This window comes from Tachyglossus aculeatus, chromosome 13 (genome assembly GCF_015852505.1).
Source record: "Tachyglossus aculeatus isolate mTacAcu1 chromosome 13, mTacAcu1.pri, whole genome shotgun sequence".
NCBI classification, from domain to species: Eukaryota; Metazoa; Chordata; class Mammalia; order Monotremata; family Tachyglossidae; genus Tachyglossus; species Tachyglossus aculeatus.
In genome coordinates, this window is record NC_052078.1 from 3052581 (window position 1) to 3072715 (window position 20135).

Below are 20135 nucleotides of genomic sequence, written 5' to 3' on the forward strand. Positions count from 1 at the left end.
AATGGAGTGCTTTATTGGTCTGCTGTGTGGCCTTGGGCAAGTCCCTTGGGTTCTCTGGGCCTCAGTTCCCTCATCTGGAAAATGGTGATTAAGACTGTGAGCCCCACGTGGGACGACGTGATGACCTCGTATCCACCCTGGCACTTAGAACAGTGCTTGGCGCATGGTAAGCGACTTCCCAAGCGCTTAGTATAGTGCTCTGCACACAGTAAGCGCTCAATAAATACGACTGAATGAATGAATAAGCGCTTAACAAATACCACTGTCATTATTATTATTCTCCTTCTCCCCAATCTGCTGATTCCCGGAACCACAAGCTGAGCGGGGGGACCCAGCTCGTCTCGGAGTCAGCCAATCATATTTACTGAGCGCTTACTGTGTGTATATATGTTTGTACATATTTTTTACTCTATTTATTTATTTATTTTATTTGTACATATCTATTCTATTTCTTTTATTTTGTTAGTATGTTTGGTTTTGTTCTCTGTCTCCCCCTTTTAGACTGTGAGCCCACTGTTGGGTAGGGACTGTCTCTATATGTTGCCAATTTGTACTTCCCAAGCGCTTAGTACAGTGCTCTGCACATAGTAAGCGCTCAATAAATACGATTGATTGATTGATTGATTGCAGGGCACTGTACTAAACGCTTGGGAGAGTTGAAGAGAACAATAGAAGGGACAAACTCCCTGCCCACAATGAACGTACCATCTAGAGACGGGCAGGGTAATGTGAAATGCTGCCAGTGGCCCCCCCGGAAAAGCGGTGCGGCCCTCCGGAAGACTACGGATGAAAGCGTTTGGGAACGTCCCCTGGCTACTGAGGGATTGGAGTTTCCCAGAGGGCTGACTTACCGTCATCCGGTGAGGTAGGGTTAGGATAAATGTGGTGGGAGGCTTTTGATTTCTCGTCGGTGAAGGTTCCCTAGAAAACAGAGCACGGTGAGAATGCCAACTGAATCACGCGGCGCTCTGAAAACCCCAACGCTATGTTCTAGACTGTGAGCCCGCTGTTGGGTAGGGACCGTCTCTAGATGTTGCCAACTTGGACTTCCCAAGCGCTTAGTCCAGTGCTCTGCACACAGTAAGCGCTCAATAAATACGATTGATTGAATGAATGAATGAAATCAGGGAGGTGAGGTAGGAGGGGGCGTGGTGACTGAGTGCATATAAAAATACGTAGTTACGCGGCAGTAGCTCGGTAGCTACGTTCATTGGGACCATGCCTACTTTACTTAAACAATGATTATTTGGGTTTCTTAAACAAGCACCTGCTGGTTAACTGAACTTTTCTCCCTGATTATTTCAACGAGGGCTCGCTCGGGAAACCCCCTGTACAGATAACTATAATTCAGAGAAACCCCGGGGAGAATACTGCATTTTAAAAGCTTACAATAGAAAGCACCTCTGGGGACCTCCTACCCCATTAATTAAAGACGGCTTCCGATTTACTATTACTGGTTCGGTCCATTTCGTAACCCCTTCGCTGAGGGGAATTTTCCGACTTCCCAGGCTCGACTGTTCCAAGAGCCGGGAGTCCTTACTGCCGGGACGGAGGGAGCGTAAGTGGGGTAAACGACAGGAATCAGGGGCACTACGAAGGGAAAAGCCTAATTGCAAATTTCACAGCACCGCCTGCCGCGCGGAACTGACATAAAAACAATATCGGAGCCCTGTCCTCCAGGACCGGGAAATCTCAATCAAATGAAGAGGTGGGAGGGATTTTCCAAGAGGCTGTGGAGTTGTTTTTCAAAGGCATCCCTGGCTTTTTCACTGGTGAAAGCTTTCACGCTGGAGGCGGGAGGGACGAGACGACAAGCCCGAGGATCGGCGAGGGGAGGGAGGAGGGCGTGGATTAAGAGTTTGGAAACTCAAAATTGTGTCTCCCTTCCTGCGTCCAACAGGAACGGCAGGACCGATTTAAGAAAGGAACTGAGGAGAGATATCTGCAGAACGAACAGAGTGCAGGCGCTCCGGGAAGGTTTAAATGCATCACCAGAAGCGGATGCTTTTATCCGCTTAGCTTAGGGAGAAGGGGGACATCTGGGAGGAAGTGCCTGCTAATTCTGTTGTATTCTCCTAAGCGCTTAGTACAGTGCTCTGCACATAGTAAGCCCTCAATAAATACCATTGATTGATTGATTAAAGTGGGATGGTGGGAGAAGGGGAGAGTAGGCACAGCTAAATGGGAACGTGGACACCGTGGATCGGGCCGGTCAAAAATTGCTTTTTTTGGGCTTTTTTTTTTTTTTTTTACAAATGCAAATTAAAGGGAGACTTGGAGGAAATAGCAACTGTGCCTCGGAGTCTATGCTGGTTATAATAATAATAATAATAATGGCATTTATTAAGCGCTTACTATGTGCAAAGCACTGTTCTAAGCACCGGGGAGGTTACAAGGTGATCAGGTTGTCCCACGGGGGGCTCACAGTCTTCATCCCCATTTTACAGATGAGGGAACTGAGGCCCAGAGAAGTGAAGTGAATTGCCCAAAGTCACACAGCTGACAATTGGCTGGGATTTGAACCCATGACCTCTGACTCCAAAGCCCGTGCTCTTTCCACTGAGCCACGCTGCTTCTCAAGTTATTGCAGGTTATTTGCTGTGGGGCTTTGAATACGATCCAATTGCCCCGTTGGAGTAATGATTATCTTGAAAACCATCTCCCTGGGCATTTCCGCAGGGACCGACCCCGATGAAGCGTTCCTCTTTACGATACATCCCATAATCAAATAACTTCTTCCCACTGCCAGGGTGGAGAGTCTTTAGGAGACAAAAATCATCCCTTTTCAAGCGAGCTAATATACGGGGCAAAACCGGTCCTTGAAAAGGACCGCGGGTTAGAAGCAGCGTGGTTTAGTGGGTAGAGCCCAGACCTCGGTTCTGCTCCTGGCTCCACGACTTGTCTGCTGTGTCATCACGGGCAAGTCCCTTAACTTCCCTGGGCCTCAGTTTCCTCATCTGTAAAATGGGGATTAAGGCCGTGAGCCCCACGTGGGACGTGGACGGCGCCCAACCTGATTAGCTTGTATCTATCCCAGCTCTTGGTCCGTTGCTTGCCACATAATAAATGCTTAATACCATTTACAAAAAAAAGGGGGGGTTTGGTAAGATGGAAAAATCCCCCATCCGTTACCTGATGCCGTTTGACAATGTCCTTCAGCTTATTAGCCAACTTCAGCTCAATATCTGGAATGAGGTAGATGGTAGGTCTGCTCAGGCAATTATTCTGGAGGAGAAAAGAGAATTTGAAATACCTGAGCACCGTAGCAACAAATCTCAAACCCTAAGCCGCCTCTCGTTATCGAAGGCTACTCATTAATGGTAAAATAACTCCCCGCGCAAATCCAGCTCTGCTCCCACAAATCCCCAAACCCCCTTGCCTCCTGGCTTCTGCATCTCCCCACTCGGCTCAATCGAGGATTTACGCGAACGCACGTGCACGTTTGGGAGAGACCGCAGACGACCGCGTTTTATCTACTGTGCGTTGGAGGAAAACGAAGGCCTTGCCTGTACTAGTGTTTTCTCAATGTTCATGAACATCTCGACGTTGCGATCCATTCGGGAGGGGTTCTGCAGGTCAAATCTGCGCCTTAAAGGGAAAATGAAAATCGGTCGCGTCAACGCACGCGGTGGTTCCACTTTCGCCGGGGTGTTTTCAGAGGGATCGCCCCCCTTTCATCTTGGCCCCCAAAGGCCCGGCTGATCGGGTAAATATGAATGACTGAAAACGATTAACCACCCGAGAAAGTCAGAGATTACTCAACAGCATCTGGGAGTGTGAGGCATTGTTTGCATGAACATTTGGCCAACACATCACAGTGTTTTACCACTTTGCTTAAGACAATTCCCCGTGGAAGAGAAAATACTACATCGGGGCCAAATCAACACCATCCCCCAAAAAACAGAAAACTGCAAGACAAGGAGTCTTGTCTCCCTTTTAGACTGTGACCCTTTTAGACGGTGAGCCCACTGTTGGGTAGAGACTGTATATTTTGCCAATTTGTACTTCCCAAGCGCTTAGTACAGTGCTCTGCACACAGTAGGCGCTCAATAAATACGACTGATGAAGGAGTCAAGCCTCAGTGCGTCTTCTAACTTGAGACGAGAAGCGGTGTGGCATAGTGGTTAGAGCGCGGGCCTGGGTGTCAATAATAATAGTGGCATTTCATTAAGCGCTTACTATGTGCAAAGCACTGTTCTAAGCGCTGGGGAGGATACAAAGTGATCAGGTTGTCCCCCCGGGGGGGGTTCACAGTCTTCATCCCCATTTTCCAGATGACGTCACCGTGGCCCAGAGAAGTGAAGTGACTCGCCCACAGCCACACAGCTGACGAGTGGCGGAGCCGGGATTTGAACCCCTGACCTCTGAGTCCAAAGCCCGGGCTCTTTCCACTGCGCCACGTTGGGTCATGAGTTCTAATCCCGGCTCTGCCGCTGGTCTGATGTGTGACCTTGGGCAAGCCACTTCACTTCCCTGGGCCTCGGTTACCTCATCTGGGGATTGAGACCGTGAGCCCCACGTGGGACAGGGACTGTGTCCGACCCGATTGGATTGTATCCACCCCAGCGCTTAGTAGAGTGTGAGCCCACTATTGGGTAGGGACTGTCTCTATATGTTGCCAAACTGTACTTCCCAAGCGCTTAGAACAGTGCTCTGCACACAGTAAGCGCTCAATAAATACGATTGATGATGATGATGATGGCACACGGTAAGTGCTTAACAATAATAACAGAATAATGATGGTATTTGTTAAGCGCTTACCAGGTGCCACACAAAATACCATCATTACTATTATTATTCTCTGTTTCTCAGTTCCTTCATCTGTTAAATGGGATTAAGACGGTGGGCCCCACGTGGCCCATGGACTGTGTCCAACCTACACTAGCTTGCATCAACCACAGCGCTTAGTACAGTGCTGTGCTCTAACCACTACACCTTGCTGCTTCTCAGCCTTTCAGAGGGACAGCAGCAGGTCAACCACAGCTGAGGAGAACGGAAAGGCAGAACGGCCACTTCGCACAAGCTGTGCAGATTTAGTTTTAGAATTTAAACTTCGGGAGCGGTTGTCTTTATACACGATTTAATTCACACCTACCCCATCCAGGGGCTAAGGTTCGGAAGGGAAATCTGGTGGAAATGCAGTGCTGGGCGCATAGTAAGCGCTTAGCAAATACCGTCATTATTAAATTTACTGACGGTGACCAGTCGAGGTTCCGGCCCCCGCCGAATGCAATGGATGGGATGGGATTGCACATTTAGAGAATTGATTGATGATGATTTAGAGAAGCAGCGTGGCTCAGTGGAAAGAGCCCGGGCTTTGGAGCCAGAGGTCGTGGGTTCAAATCCCGGCTCCGCCAACTGTCAGCTGGGTGACTCTGGGCAAGTCACTTCACTTCTCCGTGCCTCAGTTACCTCATCTGCAAAATGGGGATTAAGACTGTGAACCCCCTGTGGGACGCCTGATCACCCTGTTACCTCCCCAGCGCTTAGAACAGTGCTTTGCACATAGCAAGCGCTTAATAAATGCCATCACTATTATTATTATTGTTGTTTCTTTACAGACCCTTCTAACTGGCGCGTTTCAGCAGTGTTTAATCCGATTTCTGAGCCAGAAGGGTTTAAAAATCGTTTCGTAAACCAGTGGCTTACAGCGTAATACAAGTCTGGCAAACACAGAAGGCCGCTGGGTTTAAGGCGACTAAGGATAGGAACCTTAGCCAGACGTCGAGGTCTCACCTACATCTCCAAAACTCTGAAAGGCGCGTTTCAGCAGTGTCTAATCCGATTCCTGAGCCAGAAGGGTTTAAAAATCGTTTCGTAAACCAGTGGTTTACAGTGTAATACAAGTCTGGCAAACACAGAAGGCCGCTGGGTTTAAGGCGACTAAGGACAGAAACCTTAGCCAGACGTCGAGGTCTCACCTACATCTCCAAAACTCTGAAAAGAGACGATTAGGCACCCGGCCGGCTAAACCTGCTTTTGGCTTTCCTCTCTGCCCTCGTCCCAGAAACGCAATGCGTGAGACAGAGGAATCTGGGATTTCTGCGTTTTTGCCACGAGGGCCGTATCGCAAGACTCGACGGTTTTCCTCTTTGCCCTCAGGTGTGACGTCCACCGCGGTCCGGGCGGAACACGCGAGCGAGGGCTGATATCACCTACTTGGCTCCGGTTCGGGTCGCTTTCCCAAACGGCGGAAATCTTTCAGGCAAGAGTTAAACTGAAGGGTGCCTTTCTTCCTGGTCTTTTCAGATCACGCGATGTCAGCGGGAGCAATAAAGGGGATGCCAGGCGGCTGAAATGGACGGGTTCTGATTTGCGAGGACCGGACAGGGCAGGCTTTTGCAAATGTCTGGAAGCTAGACAAAGCTGTTTTGTTTCAACTGCAATGTCAGCTATTTGGGGTATGTGGGGCGGAGAGAAAAGGTGGTTTGTGGAAGGTGAGGGGCAAGAACTTGAACCGCAGAGAACGAGAGGGGCCGAGAGAATCTCCAAAAGCCAAAGGTTAAGAAGCAGCGTGGCCCAGTGGCTCGAACATGGGCCTGGGAAAAAACAGAAGGACCCGGGTTCTAATCCCGGCCTCCCCACTTGTCCGCTGTGTGACCCTGGGCAAGTCCCTTCATTTCTCTGGGCCTCTGTAACCTCGTCTGTAAAACGGGGATTAAGACTTGTGAGCCCCTTGGGGGACAGGGACTAAGTCCAACCTGACTACTTTGTATCTGTCCCAGCGCACCCAGGAATCACTTAAACGACAAACAAAAACAACACAACAAGCAGCGAACTTACCATCCCTGTTCATTTTTAAACTTGTAAACGGCTCCGAGGATATGACACAAGGTACCCCCAGCCTTGAAATCCATGAAGCACTTTGCCTAGAAACAAGACACAGGGATTTATGCGAAAGGTAAACAGAAATGGCAAAAATGCATTCCACTAAGAAACCCCGAATGCAAAAATATCTGAATAGGAATGACACCAATTACAGTACTATTTGTCCTGATGTATCCACTTTGCCGCAGGAGTTATCGCTTATTTCCCGAAAATACAGCGATGTATCACACAAACATGGCAACTTTTTTCTATTGATTTCGCAGCCTCAAACTTTAAAAAGAAAATGCTTGGTCCCCGTGCTTTCCCCAGTGGTATTCACTGAGCGTTCACTTATCTTCCCTTATCTGTAGGGAAGAAGCGTGGTATAGCGGGTAGAGCCCGGGTCTGGGAATGAAAAGGTCATGAGTTCTAATCCCGCTTCTGCAATTTTCCTGCTGTGAGATCTTGGGCAGGTCACTTCACTTCATAATAATACTAACAACAGCATTTGTTAAGTACTTATTGTGTGTCAAGCACTGTTCTAAGAGCTGGGGTAGATTAAAAGCTAATCGGGTTGGGCGTAGCCCCGTCCCACATACGGCTTCCAGTCTTCTCTGGGCCTCAGTTTCCTCCTCCGCAAAAGGGGGATTAAGACAGTCCCAAGGAAGGAGCGAGGGGTAGTCGAGACAATAAAGACTCCTTAGGCACTCTATTCAAAGAGGAGGAGAGAATCTGGTCGCAGTGGCACGGAGCTCTAGCTTATTTTTAAAATACGGCGCATGCCTAAAAATATGTCTAGTGCTTTGCACATAGTAAGCGCTTAATAAATGCCATTATTATTATTATTATTATCTCTGCTGAGCTTTAGCATTTGGAGAAGCGGCGTGGCTCAGTGGAAAGACCCCGGGCTTTGAAATCAGAGGTCATGGGTTAAAATCCCAGCTAATCTACACCTATCTAGATATCTACCTATCTAGATAGATAATCTACCTCTATCTAGATCTATCTACATCTATCTAAAATGGGGATGAAGACTGTGAGCCCCACGTGTATTCTCCCCAGTGCTTAGAACAGTGCTTTGCGCATAGTAAGCACTTAATAAATGCCATCATTATTATTACTAGTACCCCTGCGCCTAGTACAGTGCCTGGAACATAGTAAGAGCTTAACAAATACTATAAAAATAAATGGGGAGAGATAAAAAGGCAAGTACAAAAAGGGAGAGAGAAAACTTCCCCCTAAAAATGATCAGGGGAGAAGGAGGAACCAGCCAGCAGGAGCTTCGGAAAAAGAACCCGGGGAGGCAAGAACGCCAGGGCAATTAGAGAAGCAGCGTGGCTCAGTGGAAAGAGCCTGGGCTTGGGAGTCAGAGGTCATGGGTTCTAATCCTGGCTCCGCCACTTGTTAGCTGTGTGACTCTGGGCCAATCACACAACTTCTCTGTGCCTCAGTTCCCTCATCTGTGAAACGGGGATTAAGACTGTGAGCCTCACGTGGGACAACCTTGATTACCTTGTATCCCCCCCCATCCCCCCCACCTTTCCTCCTTCCCCTCCCCACAGCACCTGTATATATGTTTGTACGTATTTATTACTCTATTTATTTATTTATTTGTACATATTTATTCTAATTATTTTATTTTGTTAATACGTTTTGTTTTGTTCTCTGTCTCCCCCTTCTAGACTGTGAGCCCACTGTTGGGTAGGGACCGTCTATGTTGCCAACTTGGACTTCCCAAGCGCTTAGTCCAGTGCTCTGCACACAGTAAGCGCTCAATACAATTGAATGAATGAATGTATCCCCCCCAGCGCTTAGAACATAGTAAGCACTTAAATACCAACATTATTATTATTATTATTAAGTCCTCCTTGAGACGGTTGTGAAAAGACGCCAAGCACCATAAAGGTTGGTTCAGGCCCAACACGTTGAAGAACCGAGAGGCAACTGTTAACTGCGTTCTGCTATGGGTGAAGACTGTTTGAAGCCTGGATTTGATAAAGACATATCTATTCTATTTATTTTATTTTGTTAGTATGTTTGGTTTTGTTCTCTGTCTCCCCTTTTAGACTGTGAGCCCACTGTTGGGTAGGGACTGTCTCTATATGTTGCCAACTTGTACTTCCCAAGCGCTTAGTACAGTGCTCTGCACACAGTAAGTGCTCAATAAATACGATTGATGATGACGATAAAGCCAAATTTCATGAGTTCCCAAATTGGAGGGTGAGGGGGGTCTTAATTAAAGAAAGTCTCCTCTGCTTTGACTTGACGTGATCCTGGGAAGGGAAGGGAGGGATGCGTTGACCATCTAAATCTGTTCCCCTGATGCGCCTTGATTTTCACTCTTTCCCCCCGCCCCATAGCACTTTATGTTCATAGCCACCTTTAAGTTATTTTCATGCCCGTAGCCCCCTCTAGACTGAAGGCACAGATCATGTCTACCATAATAATAAAAATAATAATAATGGTGGCATTTATTAAGCGCTTACTATGAGCAAAGCACTGTTCTAAGCGCTGGGGAGGTTACGAGGTGATCAGATTGTTCCATGGGGGGCTCACAGTCTTAATCCCCATTTTACAGATGAGATACTGAGGCACAGAGAAGTTAATTGACTTGCCCAAAGTCACACAGCTGACAATTGGCGGAGCCGGGGTTTGAACCCATGACCTCTGACTCCAAAGCCCGGGCTCCTTCCACTGAGCCACGCTGCTCCTACCGACTGTTTTGTACTCTCCCAAGTGCTTAGTATAGTGCTCTTCACACAATAAGCGCTCAATAAATATCGACTGATTGACAATAAGCGCTCAGTAGATATCATCGATTGATCGACTTCTCAAGAACACTCCCTTCCGCCTACCACCTAGGGACCCCCTGCTCGTCTACTGGGGGGGTGATGAGAAGTCAGCAGAGATTTCTGATCCGGGGTTTGTTTTTTTTTGTGTGTGTGTTTTGTTTTATGGTATTTGACAAGCTCTTACTCTGTGCCCACCACTGTACTAAGCGCGAGGGTAGATATGAGCAAGTCAAGTTGGGCATAGTTCATATCCACTGTGAGGGACCGTCTCTATATGTTACCGACTTGTACTTCCCAAGCGCTTAGTACAGTGCTCTGCACACAGTAAGCGCTCGATAAACACGCTTGAATTCATTCATTCATTCAATCGTATTTATTGAGTGCTTACTGTGTGCAGAGCACTGTACTAAGCGCTTGGGAAGTACAAGTTGGCAACATATAGAGACGGTCCCTACCCAACAGTGGGCTCACAGTCTAGAAGGGGGAGACAGACAACAAAACAAAACATGTGGACAGGTGTCAAGTCATCAGAATAAATAGAAATAAAGCTAGATGCACATCATTAACAAAATAAATAGAATAAGCACTTACTATTTGTCAGGCACTATACTAAGTGAATGAATGAATGGGGCTCAGCTTAAGCCCCATTTTACAGAGGCGGCAACTGAGGCTCAGAGAAGTCAAGTGACTGGCCTGGGCTCTCACAGGAGGCGGGTGGCGGAGCCGGGATTTGAATGAGGAGAGGGAAGGGAGTTCTCAATCGGGGGAACGACAGGGCCGAGGGCATGGATGGCACGGAGGTGAAACAGCGGTTAAGAATGGCGAGGGTTCGGAGGCGCCATCCAATTCTGTTAATTTGATTAATCTAATAATGGTCTTTGCTAAGAGCTTCTTATGTGCCAGGCGCTGTACTAAGCGCTGGTGGGGGGATACAAGCAAATCAGTTCCTGTCCCGCGTGGGACTCACAATCTCAATCCCCATTTTCCAGAAGAGGAAACTGAGGGCCAGAGAAATGAAGTGACTTGCCCAAGGTCATCCAGCAGGGATTAGAACCCATGACCTTCCGACGCCGGGGCTCTAACCACTACGCCACGCTGCTTCTCTACTGTTGCGCTGTACGCTCCCAAGGGCTTAAGTACAGGGCTCTGTCTGCAGTGAACGATGGATGGATGCCACTGATTGATTGATTGTTCAATGTCTCCCCCTTTTAGACTGTGAGCCCACTGTTCGGTAGGGACTGTCTCTATAGGTTGCCAATTTGTACTTCCCAAGCGCTTAGTACAGTGCTCTGCACATAGTAAGCGCTCAATAAATACGACTGACGATGATGATTGGTAAATAACATCGATTGACTGACGGAGGGCAAGGTAAAGTGTATGGGGAAACAGCAGGAGGGGAGAGGTGAGGGGGTAGCTTGGCTACAATCCTGGAAAAGAAAAGCTCGGAAAATATCACGATAATAACTGTGGTCTGTGTTAAGCGCCGTTCGAGATACGGGGCTAATCAGGGCGAACGCAGTCCCTGCCCCTGAGAAGGCTCAGAGTCTAAGCAGGAGGGAATCCGATTTAATCTCCATTTGACGGGCGAGGAAACCATAAAGAGCATCGACAGGGTTCAGGTTAGAAGCCTGAGCTCAGTGACAGTTAGCGTTCGATCTTAGCGGATATTAACAGTATTTACTAAGTGCCTGCCGGGGACGGAGCACTGGGAAAGAATTCCCGGGAGGGAGTTATAGATAGGGGGGCTCCCTGAACCTCAGAGGTCTCCAAATCGAAGAATAAGGGGGTGAGGGGATGGGGTTGGGGGGAGCTGGAGACAGACACGTGGAAAGATAAAGTCCATGGGCACGAAAGCAGGGACGCGGTAAATACACAAAAGCACCCTGAAACACACTCAACTCCAAGCTCTTCGTGGGCTGGGAACGTGTCTACCGACCCTGTTGTAGTATACTCTCCCAAGTGCTTAGCAGAGTGCTCTGCGCATGGTAAGCGCTTAATACGATTGATTGAACACGCTAATTCACGAGCAATTTAAGTCTCAGTCATTCATTCATTCAATCGTATTTATTGAGCACTTACTGTGTGCAGAGTACTGTATTGAGCGCTTGGGAAGTACAGGTTGGCAACATCTAGAGACGGTCCCTACCCAACAGTGGGCTCACAGTCTAGAAGGGGGAGACGGACAACAAAACAGAGGCTCGATTCACTTGGCGGCGTCCCCGACCCTCTTGTTTCACAAGAGGCAGTGTGGCTCAGTTGAAAGAACACAGGCTTGGGAGTCAGAGGTTGTGGGTTCTAATCCCGGCTCCGCCACTTGTCTGCTGTGTGACCTTGGGTAAGTCACTTAACTTCTCTGGGCCTCAATTACCTCATTTGTAAAATGGGGATTAAGACTGTGAGCCCCAAGTGGGACAACCTGATTACCCTGTCCTTAGAACAGTGCTTGGCACATAGGGAGCATTTAAATACCATTATTATTACCATCATCATCATCATCGCCAACGTTCCCCGCTGAAAGGGAAATCCCTGTTGGGATTCCCCAGCGCTTAGTGCAGTGCCTGCCCCAGAGTAAGCGCTTAATCAATACCGTAATTACTATTATTCCGGAACACTCACAGGGAGTTTGGTGAAGGCAGGGTTGGTGACGTGTTTCCCGAAAGCGTCTTCCTGGAACTGGAGAAGCTGCACCACGAGCCCGGCCAGCGTCTTGTTGGTGGGAGCATCCGCTTGAACGTACTGTAAGACACAGACACGACCTAAAAATCAGCCAGATCTCAGGTGGAGAGAAGGTCCACTGCGAGGGGATGGAGGGGGAGGCACACGCTCGGATAACTGGTTATGGCAAAATCTGGCTTTCCTCCTCTGGGGAAAATAGCTGATCGGGACCTCCTCCCGAGACCTCCCGTCCGACTCCGTATCGATAAATACCAGTGAGCGACCAATCATCAATCGACACGCGGCGGCTATGCGAACGGTTCGATTTTGGCCGGGAGAGCCAAGGACAGAGAGCGGGAAGTCCCACCTTGAGTTTAACCAACAGGCGCAAAAAAAAAACAACAACAAAGAAAAAGCACAAACAGAGTCACTCGTTTGGGAAGTGTTCCCGCGAGCAGGAGAAACGCCAGAAACAGTCACCGCACGACGCTGATTTCACAACATCTTCCGCGACCGCGTCTCTGCCTTTCTTTCGGGAGCCGGCGGACTTACGGGGCACAATCTGGCATTTCAATTCCGGGGTGTTTGTTTCCATTTCACTAAGTGCTTCAAAAAGCCAGGCTGATTGGTGCTATTGCCAGATAATAACAGCTGCAAGGTCGACTATTACTGAAAAGCGGCCCGCTCATTAGGGCCTCCGACGGAACTCATTCTGCGTTCGGGCCAATCGCTGGGAGAGCTTTCTAGAAAAGGGCAATTGTGGTAAAAGCTGACTGCACTTTCCCCGAGTTTTGATTTGCTTAAACGTGCGAGCTTTTCAATACGCCCATGGAAAGAGCCAGGCGGCAATTAACTCGGCTGACAACTGGTACTTATAAATGAAGCGCTTTATTTTCCAACAAAGTCTTTTGAGAGGTTACACTCTGTATCCTAGTTAGCTTCCCTCTATATTTTCCGGGCATTTGAGAGAAACTCATGATATCATACGGCTACAGAGGGGCATCGGGGGGCACGGGCCCACGAACCGAAACGGAGCTAACAGACGTTCGAGTTTGCGGTGAAACAGCCTCGAGGGCTACGGTGGTGCTCTCTGGACTGATAATTTTCACACGTTTTGCCATTCGGAGAGGGTGGACTGAAGCTAAGTGGTTTAGGAACTATTCTTGCCCCGAAGTGGTTTCAGAAAGGAGCTGGCTGGCGAACGGGTCGCCCGAGCCGAGCTCTGTGCCCGGGAGAGCAATTTTGCTCCTTTCCTAAAACCGTTTCCAACGCGCCCAGCTCAAACGCGATTGTCGCTCTTCGTCGAAGGGGACCACTGAGGTTTTCTTCGAAGCACCGACACCTTTCCTTTTCGTTCTGCCACGTCGGGAAGCAGTTACGGACACGGACGGACGTGTGGCGGGGCTGGGAGGGGGCAAAGCACCCGCTTGGTTCAGAGGGCAGGGGACAGACCCACAGCACAGTAGTGATAAGAGCCCAGGCCTAGGGGTCGGAAGGTCACGGGTTCTAATCCCGCCGCTTGTGGGCTGGGTGACCTCGGGCAAGTCACTTCACTGGGCCTCGGTTATCTCATCTGGAAAAGGGGGATTGAGACCGTGAGCCCCGGGTGGGACGGGGACTGCGTCCGACCCGATTTACTTGTTTCCACCGCAGTGCTTGGCACATGGGAAGCGCTTAAATACCACAGTTATTATCATCCTTATACTCTACTACTTCCTCCTTCCGTAATTCATTTTCACATCCGTCTCCCACTCTAGACCGAAAGCACCTCGTGGGCAGGGAATGAGTCGGCCCCCTCTGTTGGACCGTGCCTTCTCGAGCCCTTCAGTACCGTGCTCTGTACACAGTAAGCGCTCAATAAATACCACCGATGATGGGAACTTGAGAACGCCCAACTTAAATTCTGCGGCTGCTGCTCATCATTCGCAAGAGAAAGCAAAAAGCAACTCTGGGCGGCCCCAGGGTTCAGAGGCCAAAAGACTATGCCTCGCGGCCAGGGAGCGTGTCTACCAACTCTATTGGACTCTCCCAAGCGCTCAGTCTAGTGCTCTGCCCCCACTAAGCCCTCAAATACAAACCACTGACAGACGGAAACAGCCCGGAGACCCCAGATCCTAACCCCAATCCTGCTTCTTTCACCCCTAGACTGTACACTCGTTGTGGGAGTGGAATATGTCTGTTCTATTGTACTCTCCCAAGCACTCAGTACAGTGCTCTGCCCCCAGTAAGCGCTCAATACATACCATTAAGATGGAAACACCCCGGAGATTCCAGATTCTAATCTCAGTCCTGCTACTTTCCCTTCTAATCATAAATACTAATAATGATGGCATTTGTTAAGCACTTAGTAGGTGCCAAGCACTGTTCTAAGCACTGAGGGGGATACAAGGTAATCAGGTTGTCCCACGTGGGGCTCTAGACTGTAAGGTTGTTGTGGGCGGGGAAGGTATCATCATCATCATCACCAATCGTATTTATTGAGCGCTTACTATGTGCAGAGCACTGTACTAAGCGCTTGGGAAGTACAAATTGGCAACATACAGAGACAGTCCCTACCCAACAGTGGGCTCACAGTCTAAAAAGGTATCTGCACTACTGTATATTTGCAAGCTCTTGCAACGGTGCTCTGCACACAGTAAGCGCTCAATAAACACCACTGACCGACTCCTTTCATTCACCATGTGACCCGGGCACTTTGAACTTCCCCCTCCTTAGGTTTCCTCATCTGCCGGAGGAGAGCAGAAAAGCCAACAACCCCCATCGGAAAAAAAAAAAATGTGGTTTCCAGAGCACTTTGTAAATACTAAATGCCAGAGAGTCAATGACGGAGTGTAGGAACTACAACAAAAACAAAACTTAATCTCATCCAGAAATTCAGGTTTTGGGGAGGGAAATCTCTTCACGGCAAAGACACGCCAGGTTCGTTCTCCACCCCTCTCTCCCCCTTTCGTTTAGCCGGACTGGTACTAATCCAATTCCGGCGGTGGGGGGTTTGAAATAGGCTTGGGAGAGTGAAGGGGTATTTTTTTTTTTCGGGGGCGGGGGTCAGGGTGGGCTGGGAGGGAAAGGAAGAGTTACTTTGCTCCACGGTCGGGATGCGGATTGAAGATTTTGCGTTGGTTCCAATTCCGCCCTGGGACTCTGGGTCAAATCTAGAACTGACCTCAAGTGAACCAATCGACTTGAGGCTTTGCCCGCACCTATCAATCAATCAATCATCAATCGATCGGATTTATCGAGCGCTACGTGCTAAGCGCTTGGGAGAGTACAACTGACGAACCTGAGATCAGTCAATTGCATTTATTGAGCGCTTACTGGGTGCAGGGTACTGTACTAAGCACTTGGGAGAATATACTATAATAGAGACACGCCCTGCCCACAACGAGCTTACCGTCTAGAGGATGACTCAGGGCGGCTTTAGACTGATTTAAAGGCCTTAGGATGGGTGAAAGACTGTCAGCACCCAAGGAATACCTCTCGGTCTTCCTCATCTCCAAGACTGCTCCCACTGATCACTAAGGTTTCAGTTCTGTTCACAAAAACGGGGCACAGCTAAGATGAAATGAACAGAGACGGCAATACAATTTAACTAGGCAGGTTTCAATTCTGTTCACAAAAACGGGGTCACAGCTAAGATGAAATGAACAGAGACGGCAATACAATTTAACTAGGCAGGTTTCAATTCTGTTCACAAAAACGGGGCACAGCTAAGATGAAATGAACAGAGACGGCAATACATTTTACCTAGGCGGGCACTTCCTGGGTGGTGGGGGAAAAAAACCCGAAACTGATTTACTTTCACTAGCCCGGATTAAGGGCGAATTCCATAACGTACAGTCTTTTCAAGTGCAGAGTAAAAACCGACTGCTCAGACACACGTAATAGAAAACCACGGCATTATTTCGGTGGGAAACTCATTAGAGAAGCAGCGTGGCTTAATGGAAGGAGCCCGGGCTTTGGAGTCAGAGTTCATGGGTTCAAATCCCGGCTCCGCCAATTGTCAGCTGTGTGACTTTGGGCAAGTCACTTCACTTCTCTGGGCCTCAGTTACCTCATCTGTAAAATGGGGGTTAAGTCTGTGAGCCCCCGTGGGACAACCTGATCACCTTGGAACCTCCCCAGCGCTTAGAACAGTGCTTTGCACATAGTAAGCGCTTAATAAATGCCCTTATTATTATTACCTGCAAATCTCACCGTGGATTTCCCTCTCCCAAATAATCCCGATTAAAAGTGGGTCGGTCTCATTTAAGTACTCCAGGGGCTACATGGGGATTCAATTTCATAATCAATCGCTAAACGTGCCTCCGACTGGCTTCCGCATTTTTTTTTTTTAACATAAACAGAGGCGGCGCAAGCAAGTTTTAACCACCGGCAAATGAAAAACCGAGCCCCTGTGTTAAATGGCACGTAAAGTGGAAATAAAAAAAATAACGCTCAGATCCCTCATCTGGGTTGTTTGTGTTCACAGACTCCCGCTATGGGAGGGCGGAGGAGTGTGTGTGTGTGTGTGTAAATAAAAAAATAACGCTCAGATCCCTCAACTGGGTTGTTTGTGTTCACAGACTCCCGCTATGGGAGGGCGGAGGAGTGTGTGTGTTGGGGGGGGACTGTTGTTTTTTTCTAAATCATCGACACCAACACACTCAAAAGAGTTCTGACACTCGGAATGGGAAACGACGTTTACCACAACTGCTGGCGAAGAGTGGATGTGAGATAGGCACCTGGACTGTGAGGACGGCCACCAGTTATTATTAACTCGCTAATCGACAGCCTGCAACTGTCCGCTTTCCGGGGAAGAACAGGCCTTCGCCTGTGGCTTTTAACTCTGTGACTACAAACTCAAAATACCAAGTGGGATCGTCTCCCCAACTCTCTCCGACAGCGCTTTTAACAATTTGGGTCTTCAGGATCCCACCCAGATGATGAACTGTACCATTTCAGTACCATATGCAACCATATGCTGCCAATTGGTACTTCCCAAGCGCTTAGTACAGTGCTCTGCCCATAGTAAGCGCTCGATAAATGCGATTGATGATCAGTCAATCAATCAATAGTATTTATTGAGCGCTTACTATGGGCAGAGCACTGTACTAAGCGCTTGGGAAGTACAAATTGGCAACACATAGAGACAGTCCCTACCCAACAGTGGGCTCACAGTCTAAAAGGGGGAGACAGAGAACAGAACCAAACATACCAACAAAATAAAATAAATAGGATAGAAATGTACAAGTAAAATAAATAAATGAATAAATAAATAAATAAATAAAAATGTGCAACCATATATACATATATACAGGCAACCATATATATATATACATATATACCATATATACATATATATACATATATCATATATACATATATGATGATGATGATGATGATTTTCCTCATCGGATTCGCTCCCCCCACCCCCAAAAGACGGGGGATGCAAACATTGCTTCCTTGGGGGTGACAGACACCCGTAATATAAACTATATAATATAAAGTGGGGGAGATGGGAAGCTGAGGAGGATTCCAGGCACCCTGACTTGTTCACACTGAGACCAAGATTTCTTCCCCAGTCAATTCAGGGCTTTGGAGTCAGAGGTCATGGGTTCGAATCCCGGCTCCACCACATGTCTGTTGTGTGACCGTGGGCAAGTCACTTAACTTCTCTGAGCCTCAGTTACCTCATCTGTCGAATGGGGATTAAGACTGTGAGCCCCACGTGGGACAACTTAATCACCTTGTATCCCCCCCAGCGCTTAGAACAGTGCTTTGCACATAGTAAGCACTTAACAAATGCCACGATCATCATTATTATTATTATTATTAATTAAATCTTATTTTACTAAGCACCTGGGAAGAGGACAAATACAATGGGGCCGGTAACCCATTCCCTGCCATCATTATTATTATTATTAATTAAATCTTATTTTACTAAGCACCCGGGAAGAGGACAAATACAACGGGGCCGGTAACCCATTCCCTGCCCACAAGCGGCTTACAGTCTTCCCTTCTTGAACTTTGGGGAGGAAGAGGGAAAATGTCCCAGGGTTTTAGTAGAGTGCTCTGAATATAATAAGCGCTCAATAAACACCATCGATTGACACCTACTAACTTTGGTTATACTGTCCTCTCCCAAGCACTTAGCGCAGTGCACTGCACGCAGTAAGCCCTCAATAAACACCACTAACGGACGCTTACCAACTCTGGCTATACTGTGCTCGCCCAAGCGCTTAGTTCAGTGCTGTTCACCCAGTAAGCACTCCATAAGCGCCACTGATTGCCGCTTACCAACTCTGGTTATACTATCCTCTCCCAAGTGCTTAGGACAGTGCTCGGCCCCCAGTAGCACTCAAACACCACCCTCGCTACAGTGTCCTCTCCCAAGCGCTCAGTCCAGTGCTCTGCACACAGTCAGCGCTCAATAAATAATAAACACGATCGAAGCCCGATGTCCACCACCTGTTAAGTTGTCCTCTTCCAAGCGCTTAGTCCAGTGCCCTGCTCAAAAAATACGACCGAAGTGACCGTGAGCTCCTTGTGGGCAGGGACTGTCTCTCTTCATTGCTGCATTGTACTTTCCCTCAAGCGCTCAGTCCAGTGCTCTGCACACAGTCAGCGCTCAATAAATAATAAATACGATCGAAGCCCGATGTCCACCACCTGTTACGTTGTCCTCTTCCAAGCGCTTAGTTCAGTGCTCTGCACATGGTAAGTGCTCAAAAAATACGACCGAAGTGACCGTGAGCTCCTTGTGGGCAGGGACTGTCTCTCTTCATTGCTGTATTGTACTTTCCTCAAGCGCTCAGTCCAGTGCTCTGCACACAGTCAGCGCTCAATAAATACCACCTGAACAAAACTGATGTTCAGCCCCACCTGTTCCATTGTCCTCTCCCAAGTGCTAAGTGCGGGGTCCAGCACACAGTCAGTGCTCAATAAATTCGACTAAACTAGGACGGAGAGAGGATGGGCCTCCTTTCAGTAATGAGGAAGAAAGGCTTGGGGACCCCCCCCCAAAAAAAACACACAACTGAGGCGGAGGGGAAGTGGGGGATGGATGAGGGGCCACACCCCCCCACACACATACGCACTCCCTCCTAAACACCCACACACACCCAAAGTCTCCCACACCACACACCCAAACTCCCGCCCCCCCCCCAACTCCCTCACACACATACACAAACTCCCTCACACCCACACACATACACAAACTCATCCAGTCATTGACCCATATTTATTGAGCGCTTGCTGTGTGCAGAGCCCTGTACTAAGCGCTTGGGAAGTACAAATCGGCAACCTATAGAAACGGTCCCTACCCAGTAATGGGCTCACCCTCCCACCCACACACAAACTTCCCCCCCCACACACTCCCTCCCACCCACACACAAACTCCCTCACACTCACACACCCAAACTCCTTCACCACACCCAACGTCCCTAACAAACACACCCCCTCAAACTCCCACCACACCCAACGTCCCTCACACATACTCCAAACTCCCTCACATATACACACACACACACCAAACTGCCTCACACTCACCCCCTCACACACACACAAACTCCCTCACACATACACACTCCAAACTCCCTCATACCCACACACACTCCCACACACACACACACACCCAAACTCCCTCACACATAATAAAAATAATAATGATAGCATTTGTTAAGTGCTTACTATGTGCAAAGCACTGTTCTAAGCGCTGGGGGGGATACAAGGTGATCAGGTTGTCCCAAGGGGGGGCTCACAGTCTTAATCCCCATATTACAGATGAGGGAACTGAGGCACTGAGAAGTGACTTGCCCAAAGTCATGCAGCTGACACACACACACTCCCACACACCCAAACTCCCTCACACACCCCCCAAACTCCCTCACATACCCCCCAAAC

General features: G+C 48.5%; 1 protein-coding gene across 1 annotated transcript in view; it reads right to left on the reverse strand.

Annotated features, from left to right (window-relative positions):
- The window catches only part of SMARCC1 (SWI/SNF related, matrix associated, actin dependent regulator of chromatin subfamily c member 1), a 117989-nt gene that overhangs the window by 88411 nt on the left and 9443 nt on the right, over window positions 1–20135 (reverse strand). Inside the window, exons 4-8 of the mRNA XM_038755452.1 lie at window positions 12216–12335; window positions 6784–6869; window positions 3507–3588; window positions 3133–3225; window positions 852–921 (exon numbers count right to left, since the gene is read on the reverse strand). Coding sequence (XP_038611380.1) covers window positions 852–921; window positions 3133–3225; window positions 3507–3588; window positions 6784–6869; window positions 12216–12335 — 451 coding nt within the window. The remainder of the gene's footprint in view (window positions 1–851; window positions 922–3132; window positions 3226–3506; window positions 3589–6783; window positions 6870–12215; window positions 12336–20135) is intronic.